General features: G+C 48.8%; 1 protein-coding gene across 1 annotated transcript in view; it reads right to left on the bottom strand.

Moving 5' to 3' along the window:
• Positions 1 to 18,414, bottom strand: part of LOC109882753 (extracellular sulfatase Sulf-1-like) — a 78,673-nt gene that overhangs the window by 13,478 nt on the left and 46,781 nt on the right. The window contains exons 9-13 of the mRNA XM_031796881.1: positions 17,921 to 18,056; positions 8,060 to 8,264; positions 1,673 to 1,919; positions 1,240 to 1,336; positions 693 to 787 (exon numbers count right to left, since the gene is read on the bottom strand). Of these exons, the coding sequence (XP_031652741.1) occupies positions 693 to 787; positions 1,240 to 1,336; positions 1,673 to 1,919; positions 8,060 to 8,264; positions 17,921 to 18,056 (780 nt within the window). The remainder of the gene's footprint in view (positions 1 to 692; positions 788 to 1,239; positions 1,337 to 1,672; positions 1,920 to 8,059; positions 8,265 to 17,920; positions 18,057 to 18,414) is intronic.

Genomic DNA, 18,414 nt, shown 5'->3' with positions numbered 1-18,414 from the left:
TGTATGGCTCAGCATGTATGGCTCAATCTATATGGCTCAATCTGTATGGCTCAGCATGTATGGCTCAATCTGTATGGCTCAGCATGTATGGCTCAGCATGTATGGCTCAATCTGTATGGCTCAGCATGTATGGCTCAATCTGTATGGCTCAGCATGTATGGCTCAATCTGTATGGCTCAATCTGTATGGCTCAGCATGTATGGCTCAATCTATATGGCTCAATCTGTATGGCTCAATCTATATGGCTCAATCTGTATGGCTCAGCATGTATGGCTCAATCTGTATGGCTCAGCATGTATGGCTCAATCTGTATGGCTCAGCATGTATGGCTCAATCTGTATGGCTCAGCATGTATGGCTCAATCTATATGGCTCAGCATGTATGGCTCAATCTGTATGGCTCAGCATGTATGGCTCAGCATGTATGGCTCAATCTATATGGCTCAGCAATGTTTGTCTTTAATAGTGAACTCTTCTTCAATGTTGGTCTTTAATACTGACCTCTTCTTGCCACAGTCACATAATATTTGGGCTATTTTTTATCCACATCCAATAACAAGACTATACAGTACAACAATAATTAGGCAAGTTAGATGGCTAACTCATTGATCTGTCTTTGTTTGTATACCCCTCAGTTGAATGAGGAGGCATTACTAAGACTTTTTTAGAGAAGGTAAATAAACAAACACCAACCTCTTCTTTCCACAGTCACACTCATCAGGTCGCCTCCTCTTCAGATGACCCCTGACCTCCCGAAGGTTCTTTATCTTGTCCTGAAGGGCCTCGATCTGCAATCATATAAAGCATAATTTTTATATTTTCATTCACACAGAGCGAGGAGAGAGAGAGAGAGTAGCTGATAGAAGAAAGGAAGGGAAAGAGATCAGACAGGACTGATATGTGATGTATAGAGAGGAAAGAGTCAGACAGGACTGTTATGTGATGTATAGAGAGGAAAGAGTCAGACAGGACTGTTATGTGATGTGATGTTTAGAGAGGAAAGAGATCAGACAGGACTGTTACGTGATGTTTAGAGAGGAAATAGATCAGACAGGACTGATATTGGATTATAGAGTAAAGAGATCAGACAGTACTGATATTGGATTATACAGTAAAGAGATCAGACAGGACTGTTATGTGATGTAAAGAGATCAGACAGGACTGTTATGTGATGTAAAGAGATCAGACAGGACTGTTATGTGATGTAAGATAGTTATGTGGTGTATAGAGACAGACTAACTTCCTGGTCCACATAGCTCTTATGGTCCTTCCAGGCTCTAGAGGAAGAGTAGATCTCTCTCTCACAGTGGACCGTGTCATTCATCAGGAAGTAACACCTGGGAGAAAGGTAAGGGAGGACTGTGTCATTCATCAGGAAGTAACACCTGGGGTAAGGGAGGACTGTCATTCATCAGGCAGTAACATCTGGGAGAAGGGTAAGGGAGGACTGTGTCATTCATCAGGCAGTAACACCTGGGAGAAGGGCGAGGGAGGACTGTGTCATTCATCAGGCAGTAACACCTGGCAGAAGGGAGGACTGTGTCATTCATCAGGCAGTAACACCTGGGAGAAGGGAAAAGGCCTTAACTGCACCCCCAGGCCAAACCCCCCAAAGAGCAAGTTAAGTAGACATAGGCTAGGGAAAAATTCCCTCGGTAGGAACGATGTCATACTTGTGTGTGACCTTGACAGAGTTCGGGTACCCCACGGCGTTGGTATCATCCGCTAGCATCTCCTCTGACCTGTCGTCTGACTCCAAGGCAAACTCGGGGTCATCCTGCTCATAGTGACGCTTTCTGATGACACGTCTCTGCACGGCTGACTGGTCGTCTGCCGCGAGGTCAACGTCATAGATCTGCCCTTCGAACTCCACGGACAGAGATCTGGTGGGTCGAGTATGGACGAAACGAGGCCTATAGCCTAATAGATATTATAGCAGAGAGAGTATAACACACTTTTATTTTCTTGTGTCATTTTTATAGATGTTTATCTTACAAGATTTAACACAACAAACACAACATACTGTCAACAGCCCACAGTGATACAGATCCAGACAGTCATCCAGCCCACAGACAGTCATTCAGCCAACAGACAGTCATTCAGCCCACAGTGATAAAGATCCAGACAGTCATTCAGCCCACAGTGATACAGATCCAGACAGTCATTCAGCCCACAGTGATAAAGATCCAGACAGTCATTCAGCCCACAGTGATAAAGATCCAGACAGTCATTCAGCCCACAGTGATACAGATCCAGACGCCATTCAGCCAACAGCAATAAAGATCCAGACAGTCATTCAGCCCACAGACAATCATTCAGCCCACAGTGATAAAGATCCAGACAGTCAACAGCCCACAGTGATAAAGATCCAGACAGTAATTCAGCCCACAGTGATGAAGATCAGACAGTCAACAGCCCACAGTGATAAAGATCTCCAGCATGTGATGAATCAAATTTAACATACATGTTGGTATGGGACTATGTAAAGATATACTGAAAATAAATTAATTGAATGTGGAAAAAGTCCATTCTGTAGCAATGTCTCTTAATTACACTAGGTGGCGCCACAACATTCCAAACTACCAGATCCTTGACAGAGCGCCTTCTCATCTCGAATACATATCCACCAGAACACTGATCTAATGTCAGAAGGTGTATTCGTCTGGCTCTCTCTCTCTCTCTCCCCTCTGCATCGGCCTCTCTTTATAGCCATGCATAATCCCGAGCGTGTAAATCAAGGCTCTGACAAAACACAGACATGGTCATTTTCCCCATTGCTATACACACATAGACTGAAATACAGAGCGGTTACGTCCACAGAGAGACATCTGTTCAAATCAAAATCAAATCGATTGTTATTGATCACATACACATATTTATCAGATGTTATTACAACAGCGCAGTAGTATCTAACAATTCACAACAATACACATCAATCTAAAAGTAAAATAATGAAATTTAGAAATATATAAATATTAGGACGAACAATGTCAGAGTGGCATTGACTAAAATACAGTAGAATAGGATACAGTATATACATATGAGATGAGTAAAACAGTATGTAGACATTATTAAAGTGGCTAATGATTCCATGTCTATGTACAGTATATAGGGCAGCAGCCTCTAAGGTGTAGGGTTGAGTAACCGGGTAGTGCAGTCTCTAGGGTGCAGGGTTGAGTAACCGGGTGGTGCAGTCTCTAAGGTGTAGGGTTGAGTAACTGGGTGGTGCAGTCTCCAAGGTGCAGGGTTGAATAACTGGGTGGTGCAGTCTCTAAGGTGCAGGGTTGAGTAACCGGGTGGTGCAGTCTCTAAGGTGTAGAGTTGAGTAACCGGGTGGTGCAGTCTCTGAGGTGTAGTGTTGAGTAACCGGGTGGTGAAGTCTCTAAGGTGCAGGGTTGAGTAACCGGGTGGTGCAGTCTCTAAGGTGCAGGGTTGAGTAACCGGGTGGTGCAGTCTCTAAGGTGTAGGGTTGAGTAACCGGGTGGTGCAGTCTCCAAGGTGCAGGGTTGACTAACTGGGTGGTGCAGTCTCTAAGGTGCAGGGTTGAGTAACCGGGTGGTGCAGTCTCTGAGGTGTAGGGTTGAGTAACCGGGTGGTGCAGTCTCTAAGGTGCAGGGTTGAGTAACCGGGTGGTGCAGTCTCTAAGGTGTAGGGTTGAGTAACCGGGTGGTGCAGTCTCTAAGGTGCAGGGTTGAGTAACCGGGTGGTGCAGTCTCTGAGGTGTAGGGTTGAGTAACCGGGTGGTGCAGTCTCTAAGGTGCAGGGTTGAGTAACCGGGTGGTGCAGTCTCTAAGGTGCAGGGTTGAGTAACCGGGTGGTGAGGTCTCTGAGGTGTAGGGTTGAGTAACCGGGTGGTGCAGTCTCTGAGGTGTAGACTTGAGTAACCGGGTGGTAAAGTCTCTAAGGTGTAGGGTTGAGTAACCGGGTGGTGCAGTCTCTAAGGTGCAGGGTTGAGTAACCGGGTGGTGCAGTCTCTAAGGTGCAGGGTTGAGTAACCGGGTGGTGCAGTCTCTGAGGTGTAGGTTTGAGTAACCAGGTGGTGCAGTCTCTAAGGTGTAGGGTTGAGTAACCGGGTGGTGCAGTCTCTAAGGTGCAGGGTTGAGTAACCGGGTGGAGCAGTCTCTAAGGTGTAGGGTTGAGTAACCGGGTGGTGCAGTCTCTAAGGTGCAGTGTTGATTAACCGGGTGGTGCAGTCTCTAAGGTGCAGGGTTGAGTAACCGGGTGGTGCAGTCTCTAAGGTGTAGGGTTGAGTAACCGGGTGGTGCAGTCTCTGAGGTGTAGTGTTGAGTAACCGGGTGGTGAAGTCTCTAAGGTGCAGGGTTGAGTAACCGGGTGGTGCAGTCTCTAAGGTGCAGGGTTGAGTAACCGGGTGGTGCAGTCTCTAAGGTGTAGGGTTGAGTAACCGGGTGGTGCAGTCTCCAAGGTGCAGGGTTGACTAACTGGGTGGTGCAGTCTCTAAGGTGCAGGGTTGAGTAACCGGGTGGTGCAGTCTCTGAGGTGTAGGGTTGAGTAACCGGGTGGTGCAGTCTCTAAGGTGCAGGGTTGAGTAACCGGGTGGTGCAGTCTCTAAGGTGTAGGGTTGAGTAACCGGGTGGTGCAGTCTCTAAGGTGCAGGGTTGAGTAACCGGGTGGTGCAGTCTCTGAGGTGTAGGGTTGAGTAACCGGGTGGTGCAGTCTCTAAGGTGCAGGGTTGAGTAACCGGGTGGTGCAGTCTCTAAGGTGCAGGGTTGAGTAACCGGGTGGTGAGGTCTCTGAGGTGTAGGGTTGAGTAACCGGGTGGTGCAGTCTCTGAGGTGTAGACTTGAGTAACCGGGTGGTAAAGTCTCTAAGGTGTAGGGTTGAGTAACCGGGTGGTGCAGTCTCTAAGGTGCAGGGTTGAGTAACCGGGTGGTGCAGTCTCTAAGGTGCAGGGTTGAGTAACCGGGTGGAGCAGTCTCTAAGGTGTAGGGTTGAGTAACCGGGTGGTGCAGTCTCTAAGGTGCAGTGTTGATTAACCGGGTGGTGCAGTCTCTAAGGTGCAGGGTTGAGTAACCGGGTGGTGCAGTCTCTAAGGTGTAGGGTTGAGTAACCGGGTGGTGCAGTCTCTGAGGTGTAGGCTTGAGTAACCGGGTGGTGCAGTCTCTAAGGTGCAGGGTTGAGTAACCGGGTGGCGAGGTCTCTGAGGTCTCTGAGGTGTAGGGTTGAGTAACCGGGTGGTGCAGTCTCTAAGGTGCAGGGTTGAGTACTTGGGTGGTGCAGTCTCTAAGGTGCAGGGTTGAGTAACCGGGTGGTGCAGTCTCTAAGGTGCAGGGTTGAGTAACCGGGTGGTGCAGTCTCTAAGGTGCAGGGTTGAGTAACCGGGTGGTGCAGTCTCTGAGGTGTAGGGTTGAGTATTCGGGTGGTGCAGTCTCTGAGGTGTAGGTTTGAGTAACCAGGTGGTGCAGTCTCTAAGGTGCAGGGTTGAGTAACTGGGTGGTGCAGTCTCTAAGGTAAAGGGTTGAGTAACCGGGTGGTGCGCAGTCTCTAAGTTGCAGGGTTGAGTAACCGGGTGGTGCAGTCTCTAAGGTGTAGGGTTGAGTAACTGGGTGGTGCAGTCTCTAAGGTGCAGGGTTGAGTAACCGGGTGGTGAAGTCTCTAAGGTGTAGGGTTGAGTAACTGGGTGGTGAAGTCTCTAAGGTGTAGGGTTGAGTAACCGGGTGGTGCAGTCTCTAAGGTGTAGGGTTGAGTAACTGGGTGGTGCAGTCTCTAAGGTGCAGGGTTGAGTAACCGGGTGGTGCAGTCTCTAAGGTGTAGGGTTGAGTAACCGGGTGGTGCAGTCTCTAAGGTGCAGGGTTGAGTAACCAGGTGGTAGCCGGCTAGTGATGGTTATTTAACAGTCTGATGGCCTTGAGATATAAGCTGTTTTTCAGTCTCTCGGTCCCAGCTTTGATGCTGGATGATAGCGGGGTGAACAGGCAGTGGCTCGGGTGGTTGTTGTCCTTGATGATCTTTATGGCCTTCCTGTGACATCGTGTGCTGTAGGTGTCCTGGAGGGCAGGCAGTGTGTCCCCGGTGACGCGTTGGGCAGACCGCTCAGTATACAACTCCCTTGCCAGCCTGAGCCACCATCAGCCTCAGTCTCAACCTCAGCTCCATCCCCGGTCCCCCAGAAACTGTCTCTTAGATAACCCCATCCCGGTCCCCCAGAAACTGTCTCTTAGATAACCCCTTATAACCCGAGCTCCATCCCAGGTCCCCCAGAAACTGTCTCTTAGATAACCCCCTAAAACCCCATCACCATCCCCGGTCCCCTAGAAACTGTCTCTTAGATAACCCCTTAAAACCCGAGCTCCATCCCAGTACCCCCAGAAACTGTCTCTTAGGTAACCCCTTATAACCCCATCACCGGTCCCCCAGAAACTGTCTCTTAGATAACCCCAGCTCCAACCCCGGTCCCCCAGAAACTGTCTCTTAGATAACCCCAGCACCATCTCCGGTCCCCCAGAAACGGTCTCTTAGAGAACCCCTTATAACCCCATCCTCGGTCCCCCAGAAACTGTCTCTTAGATAACCCCAGCACCATCTCCGGTCCCCCAGAAACGGTCTCTTAGAGAACCCCTTATAACCCCATCCTCGGTCCCCCAGAAACTGTCTCTTAGATAACCCCAGCACCATCTCCGGTCCCCCAGAAACGGTCTCTTAGAGAACCCCTTATAACCCCATCCTCGGTCCCCCAGAAACTGTCTCTTAGATAACCCCAGCACCATCTCCGGTCCCCCAGAAACTGTCTCTTAGAGAACCCCTTATAACCCCATCCTCGGTCCCCCAGAAACTGTCTCTTAGATAACCCCAGCACCATCTCCGGTCCCCCAGAAACTGTCTCTTAGAGAACCCCTTATAACCCCATCCCCGGTCCCCCAGAAACGGTCTCTTAGATAACCCCAGCACCATCTCCGGTCCCCCAGAAACGGTCTCTTAGATAACCCCTTATAACCCCATCCTCGGTCCCCCAGAAACTGTCTCTTAGATAACCCCTTATAACCCCATCCTCGGTCCCCCAGAAACTGTCTCTTAGATAACCCCTTATAACCCCATCCCCGGTCCCCCAGAAACTGTCTCTTAGATAACCCCTTATAACCCCATCCCCGGTCCCCCAGAAACTGTCTCTTAGAGAACCCCTTATAACCCCATCCCCGGTCCCCCATAAACTGTTTCTTAGATAACCCCAGCTCCAACCCCGGTCCCCCAGAAACTGTCTCTTAGATAACCCCTTATAACCCCATCCTCGGTCCCCCAGAAACTGTCTCTTAGATAACCCCTTATAACCCCATCCCCGGTCCCCCAGAAACTGTCTCTTAGATAACCCCAGCTCCAACCCCGGTCCCCCAGAAACTGTCTCTTAGATAACCCCAGCACCAACCCCGGTCCCCCAGAAACGGTCTCTTAGAGAACCCGTCCATGATAAGATGCATATTTTGTCCATTAGTATTATATGGCCATGCAGCTCCAACTCTGATCCAATTCTGGTTCCCCAGCCTCATCTCCATCTCACCACTCCAGCCCTCATCCCTGGCCCCAGCATCAGCCTCATCCACTCCCCCTGTCCCCATCTCCATCTCACCACTCCAGCCCTCATCCCTGGCCCCAGCATCAGCCTCATCCACTCCCCCTGTCCCCATCTCCATCTCACCACTCCAGCCCTCATCCCTGGCCCCAGCATCAGCCTCATCCACTCCCCTTGTCCCCATCTCCATCTCACCACTCCAGCCCTCATCCCTGGCCCCAGCATCAGCCTCATCCACTCCTCCTGTCTCCATCTCCATCTCACCACTCCAGCCCTCATCCCTGGCCCCAGCATCAGCCTCATCCACTCCCCCTGTCCCCATCTCCATCTCACCACTCCAGCCCTCATTCCTGGCCCCAGCATCAGCCTCATCCACTCCCCCTGTCCCCATCTCCATCTCACCACTCAAGCCCTCATCCCTGGCCCCAGCATCAGCCTCATCCACTCCCCCTGTCCCCATCTCCATCTCACCACTCATGCCCTCATCCCTGGCCCCAGCATCAGCCTCATCCACTCCCCTTGTCCCCATCCCACTCACCTGGTTCTCCAGAGGAGGGTGTGAACTGGCGGTGTGAGCGTCCCGGTCGGTCAAGGCCACAGTCGCAGGGTTCCCTCTCCCTACTGTTGTAGCTGCCATGAGGCCTCAGGCTGGGGGCCCTCTTCCTAGGGCCCTCCTTCAGTCCACCTCCTTTACACTTCTGGATCCGCCACTTCCCAGTGATCTCCTCCACACAGTGCCACTTCTGGAGAGGAGAGACAAGGACAAAGAGAACGGGGTTATATTAGTGGTGGAAGAGATATGCTTTTTACTTTTTATTTTTTTAAACATGGCTCAAATGTCCAATTACTGTACGATTGTGGTAAACCGCTATTTGAGTTACGGCTGTCTGTCGACGTTGCTTCCAAAACGGCACCCTATTCTCTACATAGTGCACTACTTTAGACCAGAGCCCAAAGGATCCCTATTCCACACAGTGCACTACTTTAGACCAGAGCCCAAAGGATCCCTATTCCACACAGTGCACTACTTTAGACCAGAGCCCAAAGGATCCCTATTCCCTACACAGTGCACTACTTTAGACCAGAGCCCAAAGGATCCCTATTCCACACAGTGCACTACTTTAGACCAGAGCCCAAAGGATCCCTATTCCCTACACAGTGCACTACTTTAGACCAGAGCCCAAAGTATCCCTATTCCACACAGTGCACTACTTTAGACCAGAGCCCTATGGCTCCCTATTCCCTACACAGTGCACTACTTTAGACCAGAGCCCTATGGCTCCCTATTCCCTACACAGTGCACTACTTTAGACCAGAGCCCTATGGCTCCCTATTCCCTACACAGTGCACTACTTTAGACCAGAGCCCAAAGGATCCCTATTCCACACAGTGCACTACTTTAGACCAGAGCCCAAAGGATCCCTATTCCACACAGTGCACTACTTTAGACCAGAGCCCTTTTACTCCTCTCCTCTAATGTGAAGGTTTTAAAGTCATTTGTTGCATCTGAAATGGAATCCTATTCTTTGTCTGTTTCCTGTCAGAACAACACGTAGGCCGACAAGACAGACAACCAGATCACAGACTGACGGTGTGGGAAACAAACAGAATCCTGAAGAGGAAGATGATCCAGAACCAGCATGAAATGAACTCGATCACTCTGCTGTCTTGAACTCATTCTAAAACTCTCTCTCTCTGTCTCTCTCTCTGTCTCTCTCTGTCTCTCTCTCTCTCTCTCTCTGTCTCTGTCTCTCTCTCTCTCTCTCTCTCTGTCTCTGTCTCTGTGTCTCTCTCTCTCTGTCTCTGTCTCTCTGTCTCTCTCTGTCTCTCTCTGTCTCTCTCTGTCTCTGTCTCTGTGTCTCTCTCTGTCTCTGTCTCTGTCTCTGTCTGTCTCTCTCTCTCTCTCTCTGTCTCTCTCTGTCTCTCTCTGTCTCTGTCTCTCTCTCTCTGTCTCTGTCTCTCTGTCTCTGTCTCTCTCTCTCTCTCTCTCTCTCTCTCTAATTCAAGGGGCTTTATTGGCATGGGAAACATGTGTTAACATTGCCAAAGCAAGTGAGGTAGATAATATATAAAGTGAATATATAAAGTCTCTCTCTCTTAGTGTCTTGCTCTGTCTGTACCTCTCTGGTGTCAGGAAAATAACCTCTCCCTCAATGTCAACCAAATGACGGAGCTGATCATGGACTTCAGGAGACAGCAGAGAGAGCCCCCCCCCCCCATTCTCTTCCTATATAGCTTCTGCCTCCAAAACAACCTGAATTCTTCAGGGCATTGATTCTACAAGGTGTGGCTTTCAAGCGTTACTCAATTGGTTTCAAGGGACGGAACGCACAACTCTACAACACCGGGTTCCTATCAGCTAAAAACAAGAAGAAGAGGCTCCAACGTGTGCCAGGAAAACACTCCCCACACCACCGTCACCAGCCTGTACCGTTGATACCAGGCAGGATGGGTCCATGGACTCCCGCTGCTTACCCCAAATCCTGACTTCTCAATTGTCCAGTGTTGGTGATCGCGTATCGTTAGCCTCTTCTTGTTTTTAGCTGATAGAGGAGTGTAACCCGGCGTTGGTGATCGCGTACCTGTTGGAGCCTCTTATTTACTCTGTGTACACATAGGCCTACCCCTTTATACATTCACCACAAAGGCTTTTAGTTTGAACCCTCCCCTTTAAATACATTCACCACAAAGGCTTTTAGTTTGAACCCTCCCCTTTAAATACATTCACCACAAAGGCTTTTAGTTTGAACCCTCCCCTTTAAATACATTCACCACAAAGGCTTTTAGTTTGAACCCTCCCCTTTAAATACATTCACCACAAAGGCTTTTAGTTTGAACCCTCCCCTTTAAATACATTCACCACAAAGGCTTTTAGTTTGAACCCTCCCCTTTAAATCATGGTTTTGACCCTAGCTGGAGGATTTACGTGTTATAACTAGGCATATTGTGACGGCCCTGAATTTTTTCTGAACCGTCTCAGTGCTTCTCCTTCCAATAATGCGCTTTCCCTTTAATTCCCAATTAAATAGCCAGCATCAGCTGCGCAAAAGTGGGGTTGTGATGGAGACGTGAATGAGGATGTGTTCAACGCTCAGTTCTGAAGCGCCTCTATTCCGTTTGTTTTGTTGCCGTTAAACGTGTGTTTTGTAGCCTAATAAAGTTTACCCAAGGTCGGATCTTTGCGTCCGTGTTCTTTGTGGCCTTTCTCGGCTGGAGATCTGTTGGCGGATTGGATTGTCTGACTGACTACAACCTTTTTGTATACGGTATTTCATTTGTTTTGTTTTGATGTATACTGTGATTATTTATGCAGTTAGTTGTAGTTGAGGACTTTTAAGAGTTGATACGCTTGAAAGTTGTGTGGTAAAATAATTGTTATATTGATTGTATGATTAATACGGGGATTACGCTACACTTGAATGAACGGACAAACATTGCGTGACAAAGGTCACTTGAGTTCACTGAACTCCTTTACCGGGCTGGACTCTTTTTAGGCCCGAGGTACAGGACATTTCTGGAACCAGAACTCATTGTGTTATATTATTATGTGTGTGTGTGTGTGTTGAATCATTTATGTTGGTAATACAACCCAACTAAAATAATAGTTGTTTTTGAAGTTCTTTCCAATGTTTTAAGGGTTTATGAAAAGTTTATTTCCATCCTGACTTTTACACAAGTCCTTTGTATTGGTGTAGACTTGACAGACCAGATGGGACTCATTCTCTCCCAAACCAAAAGGAGAAACCAATGTTTTCTCTGGTAGGCACAACCTACCTGGCACCCCTATAAATAATAACCTCAAGTCAAAACCGTGACAATATATTGGCTACATACGCTGCACAGAGAGAGACCAGAGAGCACATCAATAAGTCCATCATTTCCCCCTTCTCTCTCTTTAATAAATGCTTGAGTGTTACGTGTGCACACTTAAGTGCTAAATTTAAAAATAAAAAAAGTGTTTGGTTCACATTAGCCTCAGAAAGCACTGCTGAGTGCTACCTGAACATTGGGGCAATTAGTATTGTTCAGGTCTGATGGTTGGTGGCTGGTTGCGTGTGTGTGTGTGTGTGTGTGGTCTGCCACCCCCTTTAATGGGCCTGGGAACCATCCAGACATTAGTCCCATGTTCAAACACAGCTCAAATGTCCAATTACTGTACGATTGTGGTAAACCGCTATTTGAGTTACGGCTGTCTGTCGACGTTGCTTCCAAAACGGCACCCTATTCCCCACAGTGCACTACTTTACACCAGAGCCCAAAGGCACCCTATTCCCCACAGTGCACTACTTTAGACCAGAGCCCTATGGAACCCTATTCCCTACACAGTGCACTACTTTAGACTAGAGCCATATGGCTCCCTATTCCCTATATATAGTGCACTACTTTAGACCAGAGCCCTATGGCACCCTATTCCCTATATATAGTGCACTACTTTAGACCAGAGCCCAAAGGATCCCTATTCCCTACACAGTGCACTACTTTAGACCAGAGCCCTATGGCACCCTATTCCCTATATATAGTGCACTACTTTAGACCAGAGCCCTATGGAACCCTATTCCCTATATAGTGCACTACTTTAGACCAGAGCCCTATGGCTCCCTATTCCCTACATAGTGCACTACTTTAGACCAGAGCCCAAAGGCACCCTATTCCCCACAGTGCACCACTTTATACCACATCCGTACCCTATATGCACTGAGTGTACAAAACATTAGGAACACCTTTTTGTCCTCAGAACAGCCTCAATTCGTCGGGGCATGGGACTCTACAAGGGGATGAAATAGTTCCACAGGGATACTGGCCCCATGATGACTCCAATGCTTTCCACAGTTGTGTCAAGTTGGCTGGATGTCCTTTGGGTGGTTGGACCATTCCCGATACACAATTGGAAACTGTTTTTAGGGTGAAAAATAGCATTACAGTTCTCGACACACTCAAACCGATGTGCCTACTACCATTCCCTCCCGTTTGAAAAGCACCTAAATATTTTGTCTTGCCCATTCACCCTTCTGAATGGCACACAGACACAACGTGTTAAGGCAGTTTGTTACGTACATGACCCTGTTCACCAAAACAGTTTGCTCCTAGAGACGTGTCTGTGGTTGGCTATATAAATCAGGCAGACAGGCATCGAGGCATTCAGTTACTGTTCCATTGAATGTTAGAATGGACGAGTGACCTAAGCAACCTTCAGCTTGGTATGATCTCGGTGCCAGACGGGCCGTGTTCAAATATCTCCGAAATAGGCTGGCCTCCTTTTCACGCATGACCGCGTCTAGGGTTTACCGAGAACGGTGCAACCAACAGCTCGTTGACGTCGACGGAGAACGGCGAGAATGGTGCGAGCTAACAGTCGGGCCACAAACAGACAAATAACGTTGCAGTACAACGGTGCTGTACAGAACACCATCTTGGAACACACAACTGGTCGGTCCTTGTCCCGGATTGGCTATTGCAGCAGACGAACACATCGGGTTCCTATCAGCTAAAAACAAGTAGAAGCGGCTCGCCATCACCAACACTGGACAACTGAGGAGTGGAAAAACATTGCCTGGTCCGACGACTCCTGGTTCCTGTTGCGTCATGGCAGAGTCAGGAAGTGGCGTTAGCAGCATGAGTCCATGTACCCCATCCTGCCTTGTGTCAACGGTACAGGTGTAATGGTGTGGAGAATGTTTTCCTGGCACACGTTAGGTCCCTTGATACCAATTGCGCAACACTTCCATGGCACAAAGAATTCAGGCTGTTCTGGAGGCAAAGGAGGGTCCGACCCGGTACTAGAATGATGTACCTAATAAACTGGCCACTGAGTGGATATGCTGTCTGCTATGGCTAAGACTGACTACAATGCAGGATTTCTACTTTATGACCACTGGCAAAAACTGTTTCTGGAATAAACTCTAACTTGTCAGTATGTTGGGGGGAACCCCCAGGTTCTTTACATAGCATGTGAGGTCACGAGGGTGATGCTTTGGTGTCAGTATGTTGGGGGGAACCCCCAGGTTCTTTATATAGCATGTGAGGTCACGAGGGTGATGCTTTGGTGTCAGTATGTTGGGGGAACTCCCAGGTTCCGGCGCCGACAGAGATGGCCGCCTCGCTTCGCGTTCCTAGGAAACTATGCAGTTTTTTGTTTTTTTTACGTGTTATTTCTTACACTAGTACCCCAGGTCATCTTAGGTTTCATCACATACAGCCGAGAAGAACTACTGAATATAAGATCAGCGTCAACTCACCATCAGTACGACCAAGAATATGTTTTTCGCGATGCGGATCCTGTGTTCTGCCTTACAACCAGCGCCACGGGATGGTTCCCATGCAGCGACCCAAAAAACGACTCAGAAAAAGAGGGAAACGAAGCGGTCTTCTGGTCAGACTCCGGAGACGGGCACATCGTGCACCACTCCCTAGCATTCTTCTTGCCAATGTCCAGTCTCTTGACAACAAGGTTGATGAAATCCGAGCAAGGGTAGCATTCCAGAGGGACATCAGAGACTGTAACGTTCTCTGTTTCACGGAAACGTGGCTCACTGGAGAGACGCAATCCGAAGCGGTGCAGCCAGCGGGTTTCTCCACGCATCGCGCGGACAGAAACGAACATCTTTCTGGTAAGAAGAGGGGCGGGGGCGTATGCCTTATGGCCAACGTGACATGGTGTGATGAAAGAAACATACAGGAACTCAAATCCTTCTGTTCACCTGATTTAGAATTCCTCACAATCAAATGTAGACCGCATTATCTACCAAGAGAATTCTCTTCGATTATAATCACAGCCGTATATATCCCCCCCCAAGCAGACACATCGATGGCTCTGAACGAACTTTATTTAACTCTCTGCAAACTGGAAACGATTTATCCGGAGGCTGCATTCATTGTAGCTGGGGATTTTAACAAGGCTAATCTGAAAACAAGACTCCCTAAATTTTATCAGCATATCGATTGCGCAACCAGGGGTGGAAAGACCCTGGATCATTGTTACTCTAACTTCCGCGACGCATATAAGGCCCTGCCCCGCCCCCCTTTCGGAAAAGCTGACCACGACTCCATTTTGTTGATCCCTGCCTACAGACAGAAACTAAAACAAGAAGCTCCCACGCTGAGGTCTGTCCAACGCTGGTCCGACCAAGCTGACTCCACACTCCAAGACTGCTTCCATCACGTGGACTGGGAGATGTTTCGTATTGCGTCAGCCAACAACATTGACGAATACGCTGATTCGGTGTGCGAGTTCATTAGAACGTGCGTTGAAGATGTCGTTCCCATAGCAACGATTAAAACATTCCCCAACCAGAAACCGTGGATTGATGGCAGCATTTGTGTGGAACTGAAGGCGCGAACCACTGCTTTTAATCAGGGCAAGGTGTCTGGTAACATGACTGAATACAAACAGTGCAGCTATTCCCTCCGCAAGGCTATCAAACAAGCTAAGCGCCAGTACAGAGACAAAGTAGAATCTCAATTCAACGGCTCAGACACAAGAGGCATGTGGCAGGGTCTACAGTCAATCACGGACTACAGGAAGAAACCCAGCCCAGTCACGGACCAGGATGTCTTGCTCCCAGGCAGACTAAACAACTTTTTTGCCCGCTTTGAGGACAATACAGTGCCACTGACACGGCCTGCAACGAAAACATGCGGTCTCTCCTTCACTGCAGCCGAAGTGAGTAAGACATTTAAACGTGTTAACCCTCGCAAGGCTGCAGGCCCAGACGGCATCCCCAGCCGCGCCCTCAGAGCATGCGCAGACCAGCTGGCCGGTGTGTTTACGGACATATTCAACCAATCCCTATACCAGTCTGCTGTTCCCACATGCTTCAAGAGGGCCACCATTGTTCCTGTTCCCAAGAAAGCTAAGGTAACTGAGCTAAACGACTACCGCCCCGTAGCACTCACATCCGTCATCATGAAGTGCTTTGAGAGACTAGTCAAGGACCATATCACCTCCACCCTACCTGACACCCTTGACCCACTCCAATTTGCTTACCGCCCAAATAGGTCCACAGACGATGCAATCTCAACCACACTGCACACTGCCCTAACCCATCTGGACAAGAGGAATACCTATGTGAGAATGCTGTTCATCGACTACAGCTCGGCATTCAACACCATAGTACCCTCCAAGCTCGTCATCAAGCTCGAGACCCTGGGTCTCGACCCCGCCCTGTGCAACTGGGTACTGGACTTCCTGACGGGCCGCCCCCAGGTGGTGAGGGTAGGCAACAACATCTCCTCCCCGCTGATCCTCAACACTGGGGCCCCACAAGGGTGCGTTCTGAGCCCTCTCCTGTACTCCCTGTTCACCCACGACTGCGTGGCCACGCACGCCTCCAACTCAATCATCAAGTTTGCGGACGACACAACAGTGGTAGGCTTGATTACCAACAACGACGAGACGGCCTACAGGGAGGAGGTGAGGGCCCTCGGAGTGTGGTGTCAGGAAAATAACCTCACACTCAACGTCAACAAAACTAAGGAGATGATTGTGGACTTCAGGAAACAGCAGAGGGAACACCCCCCCCATCCACATCGATGGAACAGTAGTGGAGAGGGTAGCAAGTTTTAAGTTCCTCGGCATACACATCACAGACAAACTGAATTGGTCCACTCACACAGACAGCATCGTGAGGATCTTCAACCTCAGGAGGCTGAAGAAATTCGGCTTGTCACCAAAAGCACTCACAAACTTCTACAGATGCACAATCGAGAGCATCCTGGCGGGCTGTATCACCGCCTGGTATGGCAACTGCACCGCCCTCAACCGTAAGGCTCTCCAGAGGGTAGTGAGGTCTGCACAACGCATCACCGGGGGCAAACTACGTGCCCTCCAGGACACCTACACCAACCGATGCTACAGGAAGGCCATAAAGATCATCAAGGACATCAACCACCCGAGCCACTGCCTGTTCACCCCGCTGTCATCCAGAAGGCGAGGTCAGTACAGGTGCATCAAAGCTGGGACCGAGAGACTGAAAAACAGTTTCTATCTCAAGGCCATCAGACTGTTAAACAGCCACCACTAACATTGAGTGGCTACTGCCAACACACTGTCAATGCCACTGACTCTACTCCAGCCACTTTAATCATGGGAATTGATGGGAAATGATGTAAATATATCACTAGCCACTTTAAACAATGCTACCTTATATAATGTTACTTACCCTACATTATTCATCTCATATGCATACGTAGATACTGTACTCTATATCATCGACTGCATCCTTATGTAATACATGTATCACTAGCCACTTTAACTATGCCACTTGGTTTACATACTCATCTCATATGTATATACTGTACTCGATATCATCTACTGTATCTTGCCTATGCTGCTCTGTACCATCACTCATTCATATATCCTTATGTACATATCCTTTATCCCCTTACACTGTGTATAAGACAGTAGTTTTTTTTGGAATTGTTAGTTAGATTACTTGTTCGTTATTACTGCATTGTCGGAACTAGAAGCACAAGCATTTCGCTACACTCGCATTAACATCTGCTAACCATGTGTATGTGACAAATAAATTTGATTTGATTTAGCATGTGAGGTCATGAGGGTGATGCTTTGGTGTCAGTATGTTGGGGGGAACTCCCAGGTTCTTTACATAGCATGTGAGGTCACGAGGGTGATGCTTTGGTGTCAGTATGTTGGGGGGAACTCCCAGGTTCTTTACATAGCATGTGAGGTCACGAGGGTGATGCTTTGGTGTCAGTATGTTGGGGGAACTCCCAGGTTCTTTACATAGCATGTGAGTTCACGAGGCTGATGCTTTGGTGTCAGTATGTTGGGGGGAACTCCCAGGTTCTTTACATAGCATGTGAGGTCACGAGGGTGATGCTTTGGTGTCAGTATGTTGGGGGGAACTCCCAGGTTCTTTACATAGCATGTGAGGTCACGAGGGTGATACTTTGGTGTCAGTATGTTGGGGGGGAACTCCCAGGTTCTTTACATAGCATGTGAGGTCACGAGGGTGATGCTTTGGTGTCAGTATGTTGGGGGGAACTCCCAGGTTCTTTACATAGCATGTGAGGTCACGAGGGTGATGCTTTGGTGTCAGTATGTTGGGGGGAACTCCCAGGTTCTTTACATAGCATGTGAGGTCACGAGGGTGATGCTTTGGTGTCAGTATGTTGGGGGGAACTCCCAGGTTCTTTACATAGCATGTGAGGTCACGAGGGTGATGCTTTGGTGTCAGTATGTTGGGGGGAACCCCCAGGTCTTTATATAGCATGTGAGGTCACGAGGGCGATGCTTTGGTGTCAGTATGTTGGGGGGAACCCCCATGTTCTTTATATAGCATGTGAGATCACTTTAGTGAATGTCTCTGTGTGTGTGTCTGTCTGTGTGCCTGTCTGCCTGTGTGTCTGTGTGTGTCTGTCTGTGTCTGTACACAAATACCTGTCCAGGCTGTTCACAAGGTGTCTGGAACTCTGCCTGTTGACACACCTCTTTGACCTTCTTGTATTTGGGCAGGCTGTTGGTGTTCTGGGTGGTTGAACTACCGCCTCTGTCCTCCTTCTTCCTCAGGAGTTTACTGTAGAAGAGACATGTGAGGTGGAGAGGGTTAGGACAGGACAGAGGTACAGATTAGGACAGGACAGAGGTACAGATTAGGATCAGGACAAGAGAGAGGTACAGATTAGGATCAGGACAAGAGAGAGGTACAGATTAGGATCAGGACAAGAGAGAGGTACAGATTAGGATCAGGACAAGAGAGAGGTACAGATTAGGATCAGGACAAGAGAGAGGTACAGATTAGGATCAGGACAAGAGAGAGGTACAGATTAGGATCAGGACAAGAGAGAGGTACAGATTAGGATCAGGACAAGAGAGAGGTACAGATTAGGATCAGGACAAGAGAGAGGTACAGATTAGGATCAGGACAAGAGAGA

This window comes from Oncorhynchus kisutch, linkage group LG18 (genome assembly GCF_002021735.2).
Source record: "Oncorhynchus kisutch isolate 150728-3 linkage group LG18, Okis_V2, whole genome shotgun sequence".
Classification (NCBI taxonomy): domain Eukaryota; kingdom Metazoa; phylum Chordata; class Actinopteri; order Salmoniformes; family Salmonidae; genus Oncorhynchus; species Oncorhynchus kisutch.
The sequence above is the reverse complement of the archived record's forward strand: the minus strand, read 5'-3'. Positions and strand labels throughout refer to the sequence as shown.